At 42.7% G+C, this 12671-nt stretch overlaps 1 protein-coding gene across 6 annotated transcripts in view; it reads right to left on the reverse strand.

Annotated features, from left to right (window-relative positions):
- The window catches only part of adamts18 (ADAM metallopeptidase with thrombospondin type 1 motif, 18), a 56462-nt gene that overhangs the window by 30804 nt on the left and 12987 nt on the right, over nucleotides 1-12671 (reverse strand). For all 6 annotated transcript variants that reach the window (XM_086070849.1, XM_086070848.1, XM_086070847.1 and 3 more), the window contains 8 exons: nucleotides 12177-12391; nucleotides 10799-10882; nucleotides 10308-10467; nucleotides 8510-8615; nucleotides 7695-7832; nucleotides 7462-7615; nucleotides 4286-4381; nucleotides 3383-3531 (listed from right to left, as the gene is read on the reverse strand). In XM_086070849.1, the coding sequence (XP_085926975.1) occupies nucleotides 3383-3531; nucleotides 4286-4381; nucleotides 7462-7615; nucleotides 7695-7832; nucleotides 8510-8615; nucleotides 10308-10467; nucleotides 10799-10882; nucleotides 12177-12391 (1102 nt within the window). The remainder of the gene's footprint in view (nucleotides 1-3382; nucleotides 3532-4285; nucleotides 4382-7461; nucleotides 7616-7694; nucleotides 7833-8509; nucleotides 8616-10307; nucleotides 10468-10798; nucleotides 10883-12176; nucleotides 12392-12671) is intronic.

The raw sequence follows: 12671 nt of genomic DNA on the forward strand, positions 1-12671 counted from the left end.
GACTTTTTTCTTCCACAGCCTTCGTCCGTGATCATGTGATCCCATCCCAAGTGTCAATGTTCTTCCAAAACAAGACATGAGCCAGATTGTTGAGCTTGAGTTTCAGCCTCCCTTCCGCAAACGACACCCCTACACTGACGCAGCCCTCGGGCCAAACTCACGGTGTGGTCACCGTCATACTCTGACCTCAACTCTGTGGAGTAGCCTGTTGAAACGAAAACTTAAATTCCAAACTACAGTGAAACCTCAATTAATTGGGGGGGGGGAGGAAACCATCACAAGATCCCTAAATCTGCCCAGAAACAGGTTTTGCTGCTTGGTCTTCCCCCGCAGAACCTTCCTTATGAAGAGTCGAGGGCTTACACACACTAGTCCAAACCGAGCAGCACCACTCAGCCTTTACATTCCTCTTTACATCGATTGTGTGACAAAATGTGCACCGTCAAAAACCAGGTCAAGATTGTGACCCTAATCGCCCCCAGCCTTGTTGGCGAGGATTAGGGTGGACCGCGTTTGATCTGGCAGGTGGTCCAAGGGTGTGTGTGGGGGTCGGCAGAGCGAGGAGGCAGGTGGAGGACGTGGGGGTGAAGCGAGAAGATTCATTTTCCGCCTTTGGAGCAGCTTCTACAAGGGCTTTAATCTGCTCAGAAGAAGACGCTCAATGAAGATAAATTTGGCTGCGGCACTGAGGCAAAAGTTTACAGCGGGTCAAGTTCAAAGGTATTTCACGAGTGGGTCAATGGGATGGAAATCCCTTTACAAAATGAAGAAAACGCTATTAAGCAGACTTTACAAAAAAAAACGTTGCTCTTCTATCACCTACATGTTGCAACAAGAATTCTCATTCTTAAATGTTTTTTTTTTCTTTGCCTACAGATGAAGACACACACAGTTAAGTAATGCACAAGGCTATGTTGTTAGCATTGCTTTTAGCATTACCATTCCAAGTCCACAGATAGCAATACTTTTACGGACTTTGCGCTGGTCTTAACGTCAGTTTGGTAGGAAAGCAAAGCTGTTGATTTGAAGCAGCTTGTGGGGTGTGAATGACATTAGCGACAGGCAAATAGATTCGGGCTAATCCATCTGGTTGTGGTCCGATTTGAAGGATAGGGGCCCTGCCAAATTAATCACTAAGATTAACAGTGGTCCAGTCACACAGATGCAAACAGTTGAATGAGTTCACTACTTGCACGGTGATCACTAAGATGCAACTGAGATCTTCTGTATCCTAGCTAGCTTGTCTCCATGGATGCTATGGTCTGTTCATGCACTACAGTATTGACCTTTGAACTAGACAGGTACAAAAAACATAGTTTTCACACTCTACTATAAAAGGAAGATAAAAGCTGATAGTACATTTCTAAATTATTGGTTTATCGGTATCGGTTGAAAATAGCAATATCGTGCATCCCCATTAATATTACCTTTTTAAACAGCACAATGCACCTTTAAAGCCCTGACAACTTTCCCCCCCCGTGTCCCACTGACCCCGTAACTCATAGTAGCAGAAGCTGCTGTAAAAGTGCCTCTCTCACTGGCGCAGGAATGCTAAACGAACTAGACAGCTAACCTGCTTGCGAAGGGCCTCCTGCGTGGGTCCTTCTTGCTCTGCCGAACGTGGCGTATGCGTAACGTGTATCATATGAGCAGAAAACATCTTTGATCTCCCGGCGAGAGGGATTAAAAGACGGGCCAAGTGCGCCCGTGTCTGCCTGGCTGTTAAGTAAGCGCCGATGAGCCCAGTGAAGTGAACGGTCCAAATATTTAAACTAACCTCGTTGTGTGTTTGTAAAGGGAGAGGGGGCGACTGCTGAAAACTTTGTAAAGCCAGAATGATGTACGGGGAAACTGTTCATTAGCACTGGCAAGCCTCTTAAGATGTTGTTGCGCTAATATTTTATTGTCAAAACATCTTCGGGTTTTTTCTGATTTACATGTTCTGATTTACATGTTCTGATTTACATTTTACTCTCTCTATCTATCTGTCTATCTATCTATCTGTCTATCTGTCTATCTATCTATCTATCTATCTATCTATCTATCTATCTATCTATCTATCTATCTATCTATCTATCTATCTATCTATCTATCTATCTATCTATCTATCTATCTATCTATCTATCTATCTATCTATCTATCTATCTATCTATCTATCTAGCTAGCTAGCTAGCTATCATATATACATTAGCTAGCTAGCTAGCCAATGTACATATAATCTATCTGGCCATCCACCCCGCCACCTACTAATCTACTTATAAATTCTATCTATGCTTGATGAAACACAAATGTTAGAGAAAAACATTATATAAGAAGGGGGAAAAAAACTTCACTGAGTCTAAACAAAGCCAATTGAAATATCATACATAACCCTCATCCCACCTGCCTACCATTTCAATTAAACGAAAGAAAAATTTTGTGTGCTTGACGAAACACAAGTGTATGAGAAAAAACAAGAAAGGTGCTGCCGGCCATAAAATTTGTTTTGACTATTGCTTCATGTTCATCAGCCAAGAGTCCAACGAGCCAAACGGCGGCCATTAGTTCCACCATCTGTCTATTTATTTATCCCCCACGGTTGTACAATACGGAGCAAATGACTCGTATGAGCGAGCAGGCATGATTATATATATGCATTTCCTAAAGCCGGTTAAGTGAAACATGAAATTTGGTAGGCGTGTCTATCATCAGCTAATCAGCAAAAATTCTCAAGAACCCATGCTCTGTCCAAAACAAGAAGAAAGTCAGCCATTTTGGTTTGAAGAGACCGTTTATTAACAATTATTCTTTCAATTAGCCACAAAAGCCAGGTCCATTTAGTAACATGAAATTTGGAATGAGTGTCCACCATGAGAACACTCCAAATAATAAAGCCCCAAGAACCAAAGCCGAAAAGAAAACAGGAAGTCTGCCATTTTTATATGAAGCGGCCTTAGCTATTTCCATGGATCTTTCAAAAACAAACACATTTTTCGTGTCATTGCTACCAAAATGGAAACCTCATACTATGGGAGACACTATACGGTATGATGAACCCTTTTTGATGAACCCTAGCCATAAAACACGAAATTCGGATAACTCAACTCCACAAGGCTCCAATGTCCTTGGAAAAGAAAAGAGCAAACTGTGCGTTCATGTGAAGACGCACGAACAGAGATGTCGGGCACTGTGGGATGCGCGGCATTACGTTTGTGCGAGCGAGCAGCCATGCGGGACGTTGGCAGCAAAAAGCTCAGTTTTTAAGAGGTTTTGCCCCACCCTTGTCTGGAGCATGGGGAGAGATTGTCTTGCTGTCTGGACTGTCAGATGACTCTGTGTGTGTGTGTGGGTGTGTGCGTGTGCGTGCGTGCGTGCGTGTGTGTGTGTGTGTGTGTGTGTTTACCGTGGACTGGTGCAGGAGCGCTCCCTGTACATGACCCCACCACCGCAGGTTCTGGAACACTCCGACCACTGGGACCAGGGCGACCACTGGCCATGGACCGCCTTGGGGCCGTGCTCCCCATATTTGACACACTGGCCGCGCCAACACCACTGATGTGAGGCAATAGAAATCAATCAGTGAGCGTCGTGGTCTCGGCTTGACGGTGGAGAAAGTAGGATGGTGAACTAGTCAAGATGATGCATTTTGATTGCAGATTGAGTGACGTGAGATTGCAAACTTCCCCTTTAAAGTTAGAATATCAAATCGTGCTATCATTTCAAGCCATAGTTATGTTTTTTAATGGCTTTACTCGCTTCCTTTTTTACTTCCTGCCTTCTTTCCTGTCATACTTCCTGCTTTTCTTTCATATAATTCTAGGTTTCTACCTTCATGGAATGGAATGGAATCAATTTCATTGTCATGTTATGAATACAGAGCAATGAAATTCACATTACTGTGTTACTGAAGGGAACAGAACAGGAAGCCTGACGGCTGCCAGACAGCGCCCCGATATTCTTAGATCCATCCAGCTATCCATTTTCTTAGAAAAACATAAGGCAGGTGTGTCAAATCAGATCAGGCCAGCAAAGGGGTTTAATCCAGCCCGCGAGATGATTTTGTAGTAAAAGTAGTAGTCTGGCCTCAATCAAAACATATGAATTCTTATACTTTATTTCTAATACTTTGATATTTTTTTTTGCAAAAAATGGTGTTCTCGAGAAATTACAATACATATTGTCAGATGTGAGAATTAAATGTTAAAAGCCTGTGTACAAATATGCATAGAGCAGAGTGTAAGGGATTATAATATGTGTAAGAAATAAATTTTTACATGCAGCATATTCAATGTTAGTCACAACTCACCATGTCGGGGCCGCAGCTCGTGCCCTCGGCGGCAGGCATGAACTTGGTCTCGCATCGTTGGCCCGTGCGGTGACACCACAGCGACTTGCAGATATCCTGCCAGATGAGACACACAAACGCAACAGAGGACTGGATGTGATAAGATGCGATCTGCCATGACTCGGCGTTCTTTTCCTTCAACGGCAGAGGTGGGCTTGTTTTTCGGTATGAAGTACATAACCTGAGTTCAAAAAAATATTCTCATAAAATAAAAGCACTGAAAACTGCAAACTGAAAAGTACAAAGGTAAAAATGATTCTTCAATATTAATTATACTCATTTTGATAACGTCATAATTAATAGAAAAAAGTATCGGCACACAAAATAGCTTCTCTCGTTCATTAACTTTTCTTCATCTAAGAAAAAGTAACAAGCGTTAAAGTAAAGTAAGGAGCACAAATGACAGAAATGTGTCTACAAATGGAGAGGTTCAAAGTTAAAAGGCGTCAGAAAAAATAAATACTCAAATAAAGTACAGATACCGGAACATTTTTTATCGTAAAGTATTTTTACTTCATTACTTGCCATCACATCAGCTGCTCCCTGCCAGCGTCAGAAGGGAGGCTCATTGTCGGGCTTATGGTGCAACCCTGCACCATAAGCCCGACAATGAGCCTCCCTAAAAAAAGCCTGGACGTCAAACCTAATCAGTGCGCTTCTTTAATGAAACAGGCTATAATTGTGTGTGTCATCTGACCCAACAATACAGAAACGGAGCGAGTGAGTGAGCACAGAGGGAGAGCCTCGCATCGGGAGACTGGCTGCCGGCGCTGGCAGCCAGCCCGGCTGCGCCGGGCTCGGAGCAAGCGACCGGCACGGAGGGCCAGTGGGAGTTGGGCTTCCAGGCTGGGTAAGGGTTTCAAATGAGGGTTTTTAAGCCTGGGTTAGGGTTTCAAACAAGGTATAGGATTTCAAATGAGGGTTTTAAGCGTGCACTCTTAAAACTGTTGGGTCAAAAATAACCCAAATTCGGTCAAACAATTGACCAAACCGCTATTTGGGTCAATTTGGCCCAACTTTGAGTTGATTTGCATCAATTAACCCAAAATTGGGCCAAATTGACCCAAGTGGTGGGTCGGTCCAGTTTTTGACTAATATTTATTTTATTTTATTTTGTTTTTGTTTTTTTGACCCAGCAGTTTTAAGGGTGTGGTTTAGGGTTTAAAACAAGTTGTACAGGTTTGACGACTGGATTAGGGTTTTAAAGCATCAGTTATAAATAGGATTGCCCGTTAGGGTTTCAAATTATGTAATCAATCATGAATTGTGGTTTCAAATTAGGATGACATTTTTATTTTTAATGTCTAGATCTTTTAAAGTTTGAAGAGTAGGGTTTGAAATTAGGTTGTTAAGATAGGGTAAGGGTTTCAAGTTACGATTTAAACTTCAGGTTCCAAGGCAGGTTATGTTTTCAGATTAGGGTTAAAAAGAAATGTTATTGTTTCAAATGGTTGTGGTTTAAAGCCAGAGTTGGAGATTCATCGGGTTACCGTTTTAAACATGGTTTAGGATTTTAAATTTAGGTTTTCAAGCAAGAGTTAGGGTTTCAGATAACAGGTTTAAGGCTCAAGAGTTAAATCGGGTCTCCGCCCTCATTTTCAAAAAGAAACATTCTTTTAACAGGCCATGATCATGTAAACACCCTTTGAAGCAGCTTGAATGACGTGTTGTGCGCTAATCCGCTAGCTATACCATTTATTTGAGTCTATTTCCCAGCGGTTAGAGGCCAAGCAGCATTTCCATGTGAATAACAGCTAACAGAAAGACTTCACCTAGCCCACGGCGCTCGGTTGGCGTAGAAGAGGTTTATCCATTGAGGGAATTCAAACCAGGAGTAAAACACAGGGGGGGGGTTGGCCTATTTGGCTAAGATCATGGCAATTAATAAAGTGCCCATTTAGCAAGACTTCACTGACGCTTGACGCTGTAAATACAACAATACTTGGATCCTGTATGACAGGGGTGCTCATTACTGGAGGTCCCTAATGGTCTCAAAGACTTGTGGGATCGTTCCAGAACTATTCTATAGATGTTGTTTTTCATGCCGTGCAAACAGTGAGGCCAATGTGGGAAAGGCTTAAGGTGAAGTTCAAAAGTGTTTGGGCTTGTTTTTGAAGATTTTTCGCAGGGACTAGAAGGGGAGAGGCAGGCTAGAATCCTATCTGCAGAGCCAAGGACCACCAAACCATATATGATTAACACAAGGATGACATGGTGTGGCATTCAGAAGATTCTGGACTTTGTTTCAGAGAATTTCTCTTGGGGACTGGCGAGGCAAAGGCTGGAACCATACAGAAGACCAAAAAAGGAGAAGACCCATGAACCTACCAAAAAAATGACAGTGATAATAGCGTGGGAATAACTTGAAGTTCTTTTAAAGTGAAGTTTGTGAGGGTCTGTAGACAGAATTCTGCTGCTGACCAACAATCCTAAGAGAAGATGAACCACTTACGTACCATAATAAGGATATGGATAGAAACAGGCCGAAGACCAAAAACACAGAAGCTCTAAAGAGCCGAAGATTTGTGGGAAGTGCTTTAAGTCTTATTTAGGTTAAATTCAGATGATGTATTCTGAACTTGGTTTTAGGATTCTTTCTTGAGGATTGCAAGGGCAAAGGCAAAAAAAACTACTAAAGAGGCAGCAAAGCACTAATGAGCCAAAACATTGCTAAAAATGTGATAGACTAAAACCAAACCAAAGATTCAAAGAGCAGAAGAGCCACTAATAGACCGAAAATTTAAAGTTTGGGGATAGTTTCTGCCACCAAACCCCATGATGTGTAGGGATGAGTTTAAGCAAATGTGAGGTGATGTTAAGGAAGGTCTACATTTAGTTTTCAGGACATTTCCTTGGTAAAGGTTAGAATCCTACGAAAGACAAAAGAAATCCAAATATTTAAGACACGAATACTTGTCGGAATGACTTCAGATTCACCAGCGATGAAGTTTTAAAGGGTCTGAATGAATGCGGTGGTAAGGAGTTGATTCGGGGAATGGAAAGCGCTAAAGAGTATAAAATTTTGCAGCAGACCAAAGACTCAAATACGTTTAGCATAGGAACCATTAAAGAACCAAAATATGAAAAATTGGACGGGATGAGGATAAGGTCAGGATACGAAGATTTTTCTAGCTTACCTTTACAAAATCAAGGCTGCACAACTTCGCCTTGGAGCCGAATTGCCACTTGCACTGCGTGTCTGCATCATACAGCTGCCCAGGAAGCTTCTCGGGATAATTGTACTGACCAATCTGCTTGGGCTCGTCCACCAGACAGGACGCCTGAGTCGTCCTGGAGGGCGCAGGATCGGACATCATATTTGCAATTGACAAACCCATCAAACGAATGGTGGGCTCACAATGACGCCTACCCGAGAAACCGGCTGAGGTACTGGCGGCTGCATATGGACCAAGAGAAAACCCCGTTGTTTCCGGCAAGGGTGGGGGACATGATGTTGCCCTCAGTTTTGCGACATGGGTTACCCTCGCCGTCATGTATCATCCCAAAACTGAAGCAAAAAAAACAAACAAGAGTTTCAAATTAGGGTTTCAAACCTGTTTCAAACTGGTTTTCAAGCTGCTGTTAGAGTTTAAGCAATTAGGGTTTACATTAGCGTTCAAGTTTTTGCGCCAGGATGGGGTTTTATGTCACTGAAGGGTGGACGTCTACTAATAGCAATCTTTTGCTATTCGCAGCTGGTCTTGATCCCTAACATGCAAAAAGTGGTAATATCCCTATATTTGCATTGTAATGTTACATTTCTCTCATTTACATTTATCTCACGACTCAACACGCTTTCATGCCTTTTTGACACTTTAGCAGGCTTGTGAAGAGCAGGAGAAAACATGTCCCAGGTTTGTGTTGGGCGAGTGCCAAGCAGGCAGACGAGTTTAACCATAAAAAAAAAAAACCACACACACACACAATGTAAATTGAACTAATCAAACTTGCATCTCGATGGAAACGCAAACACAAACAGAGCGGCGTCTGCCCTGGGCTATTCTCTCAAACAGTCGAATTTGGAGGTAATGTTGGCGGGTCAAAACCCAGTTTGTCTCCCTGCGTGTGGCGTTTGAGGCCCCTCTTGGTCGATAACGTGGATTGCTTCATCTGCTTGCAGTTTACCATTGCAATTTCTTCCACTTGGCTGCTTAACGTCGTCACTGTGAGGCAAAACAGACGTACTTGTGTCCGGATTCGTGAGCGATGGTGAACGCCAAGCCCAGTCCCGTGTCCTCGTTGATGGTGCAGCTCCTGTATTTGCTGCACATGCCGCTGATTGGAGCAAAACCTAAGGATAGAAAGAAGAATGACTCAGAATGAGGAAGAAGCAAAACAAGTATGAATTTAAAGGTCACATCGGGTAGACAAGGGGGATGAATGGGTCCTTGGCCACGTTCTCATAATGAATAATTGACTAACTTAAACCCTGATGCTCCAAACAAGTTAAATAGTGTAAACAAAAAATTCTTCATAATTCAGCATCTGCCAAAATATGCCTGTTTGCGAATGGGGCTCATTTGAAAATTCCCTAGTTGGAGTTTGTTAAATTAGGAGACCTGGAATTCGCTCAAATGCGCTGGTTCAAGCCAAAATGTCTAACCTTCTGTTCAATTTCAAGCATGGGTCTCTATGACTTTTTTTTTTTTTTTAGTATGAGCTCTTTTTTTCTTTTTTTCTTTTTTTTTTACAATATTGTGACCTTTTTTTGATATCAAACAACCTCCCACAATATTGTGATAATTATCGTATCGTGAGCTTCATATCGTGATAATATCGTATCGTGCCGAACCTTTCGTTGATCTTCGAAGCTGATGTCGGGGTTTAATCTTTACTGACTTTTTGGACTGTTTTTCTGGCTTCCCACTTAAACAAGCATCAATGTGCATGTGTGTTCCTCAAGAGTACTTCTACATCCACCTTGCTTGGGCAGTCCAGACATTTTTGATCCAAACCAAAATAACAGGAATGAAAATGTGCCTCGGACCGCAGTCTGGACCCAAATGACTTCCAAGCAGACATGGGAGACTCCCTGGGTAGGACGGTTAAGACTTTCCAGCAATTATCCGAGGTCACTCCATCCGTCTATCCATCCATCTCTCGAGGGTAACATGGGAAAGGCGAAAAAAAGCCAACATCAGTGGGATTTGATGCCATGCCAGATAAGTGAAGCAATACGCTTCCAAGGCCCTACCTATAAGAGGTGGTATATTAAATAAAGATGCAATAATTACATCTAGGGTGTGTATACTTTTTTTCCCCCAGAGTATATATTTTTTTAAGCTTGAAACTAATTGAAACCTTGCTTGAAAACCTGGCTTGAATGCCTAAATTGAATCCTGGGTTGAATAACTTTAAACCCTAACTGCTGTAATTGGCGAGCGTCCAGTCCAGGGTCTACCCCGCCCCTCTCGCCCAAAGTCAGCTGGGATAGGCTCCAGCACAACCACCACCTTAATCAAGACAAGTGGTATAGAAAATGGATGGATGGATGGAAACGCTAATTCTGGCTTGAAAAACACATTTCAAACCCTAAATATGTCTTGAAACCCTGCTGTAAAACCTCATTTGAAACCCTAGCCTTTGTTTGAAACCCTGACTTGAAACCTTAACCATGGTTCGAAAGCCAAGTTTGAATCCCTAAACTTTGCTTAAAACCCGAATTTGAATCTCTTGGCACGAAACCATGACTCTGGCTTGAACCTCAAACTTGAAATCCCAACCATGGCCCAATAGCACGTCGAGCTCTTTCCAACTTTTGAACGTGCGACATTTGAAATTCAAGCATTTTTATGAATGCGAACACTCGTGGGAACCCTCCAGTCACGCGTCGACAAGAGCGGGTCAGCAGCTCGCACGTGGCAAGCAAACCTAACAACCTTGTGTATGCACAGCAGCATAAACTGGCCGCGACGTTCAGGTGTATAAACAAACCAAAACCAAAAACGGAGAACAGGAAGTTGGGCTTGGCCAGTTGCCTTACCCAGGGTGTCGCAGGGCTCGTTTTTCCAGGAGCAGATGTCCAGCCCAGTGAGGAGGACGGCGTGGTCGTGCCGCTTCCCGCTCTTGCCCACCAGGCCCGACTGCCACTGGCAGAAGCTGTTGAGCGACTGGTCAGCGTGATGATTGATGGTCAGGCCCAGCTGTTATTTGTAGAGCAGAAATACATGAGCACAATCTTGTATAAAAAAAAAATAATAATAATAAGTGCTTAATCGCCCCCATATTCACGGTTGACTGTCCACTAATTCGCCAAGCCCCGTTTTTGTTCTGTATTCTCAGCTATTCACTGCAAATCTGGTCTGATAGCAGTTTTTTGAGCTCTTTTCGAAATTCCCCAAAATGCCACAATATAATAATATAGTCAATTACAAACATTTACACTATTCACAACGGGGCTTGGTCCTTATCCCCTGTGTATAGCAGTGAATTACTGTATATTTGTTGAGTTACAGTACGAGCCAGTGCACTCACCGGGTCCTGTTCCAGTAGCAATAAGCTAACTACCACAATGTTGATGTCTGTCCCGATGGTGCCGTCTTTGAAAAGACTGGAAACCTGGAGAGAGAGAAAAAAACGAGCGGTAAAAGTGGCTGTTAACTCAACAAATGAGCCAAATCTAAAATCGGTTACCACCGTGTGTTTGCCTGGTTGCATGTCGTCACGGCCAAATGCACACAGGACGACCATAGACGAAAATGTGGAAAGACTTTGTCAATGATGCACTCATGGATTGAACAAGTGCTGCATTTAGGAGAATGGGAAGAAGCCACCGGCGCCACCGAAAGCGCTGCAAAACCACATTTTTCAAAACGAAAGGACGGGTACGTCCAACCCGTAAGGAATAATGACTGGTCTGATCCCAATGTAAGATTAAATGACATTCAAACAAAGTCAATGGTCCTTTGACCGAAAGACAACAAATGTGAACAAACTACTTCGTAATATTGCTGCTCATCTGACAACTTTAGCCAGACGGACCAATGGAACATGTTGCCTTTTCCGCCAAGTGGTACAATTCGGTATATAAATATATATATATATATATAAATGGTCCTGAAAAATCCAAACTGTATCTGTAAAGTCTGCATCCCACTGAGGGGAGAACGTTTGCGAAGCTAGTGAATGCTGATTTCCCATCGGGTTCACTCAAGGTCGCAACATTTCCTAAACGTTCTCTAAACATTCTCTAAACAGTTTTAATGGTTCTCTAAACAGTCTTAATGGTTTTTCAGTTTGCAAGGATTTTTTTAACACGTTCAAAATTTCTTTGCAACAAGAAAAAACATTAAAATTGTTAGGTGAACGTTTTCAAATTATCAACGAACCCTTGACAGGAGGGCGCATTTCGCAACCTTTGCCAAAATTCGCCCTTCAGTGGGATACTTAAGTCGGTAGGTAGTGAATGGCGAGGTAAGGTCAACTAGGTCATTAAGTAAGTAAGTGTAAGTATGGTCAAGGAAGATTAGCTACGTAACTAGATCGTTAGTTTCGAGAGCTGGACAAAACAGTCGTTACATTGGCCCGTCATTGACAGACCTTTCGGCAAGTGCTTTAGGACAACTCGTAAAAATACACCGACTGAAGCATGTTTACGTCCGCTTCGCATCATAAAGCACTCGCCAAAAAAGTGGTCATCCGTCAATGACGTGGAGATGTAATGACAGTTATTTTTCCACTGCTCCGTTCGTTTCTATGGTTAAAGCTCCCAAATTATTCGACCTGTAATGTCTTACATTTTTAGCAGGCTTCGAGTTGCTGTAATCCAGTTCTTTAATCGAACCGTACTGTTTGGTGTCGACAATCCAAAATGCTAAACTCCTTCAATTGCCTTCCTTTTTTTGACACTGACCATGTTCATGACGGTGAGGACGTAGGTGGTGACGTTCTCCCGCCCGTGTTTCTCTAGCATCTTCCTGTCTGCCACCACCAGCGTCTCCACATTCAGACCTCCCACCCGGTTGGAGTCGATAGGGGACCGCTTTGGCCTTCCTGGGCCCTCGTCGTCAGGCATGGCAAACTCATCGGGCATCAGGAAAGGGTCCTCAGTGGGAGGTTTGGGAGTGTCTGTGAGGATGAGAAGCATTTTGGTCCATTCAGCCAGAAGAGTATTTGCGGTCGTCATGTCCGTTTTAGCTGTTCTTAGCAGGATTCTTGACTTTTTCCTTTCAAGCTAATTTATTCCGTATAATGTGTATAATGAGGGATCTTTGTTATTATGTTAGGTTTAGTAATGCATTACTGGTTATTTAACATGAGATTGAATGTGGTTAATGGTTAATTCAGAAAAAGTTTGTACAGGGTAAAGGTCACATTAATTTAATGGTGGAAAGAGTTTTACAATGAT

Source organism: Leptonotus elevatus, chromosome 3 (assembly GCF_054856555.1).
Source record: "Leptonotus elevatus isolate MCC_2025b chromosome 3, RoL_Lele_1.0, whole genome shotgun sequence".
Classification (NCBI taxonomy): Eukaryota; Metazoa; Chordata; class Actinopteri; order Syngnathiformes; family Syngnathidae; genus Leptonotus; species Leptonotus elevatus.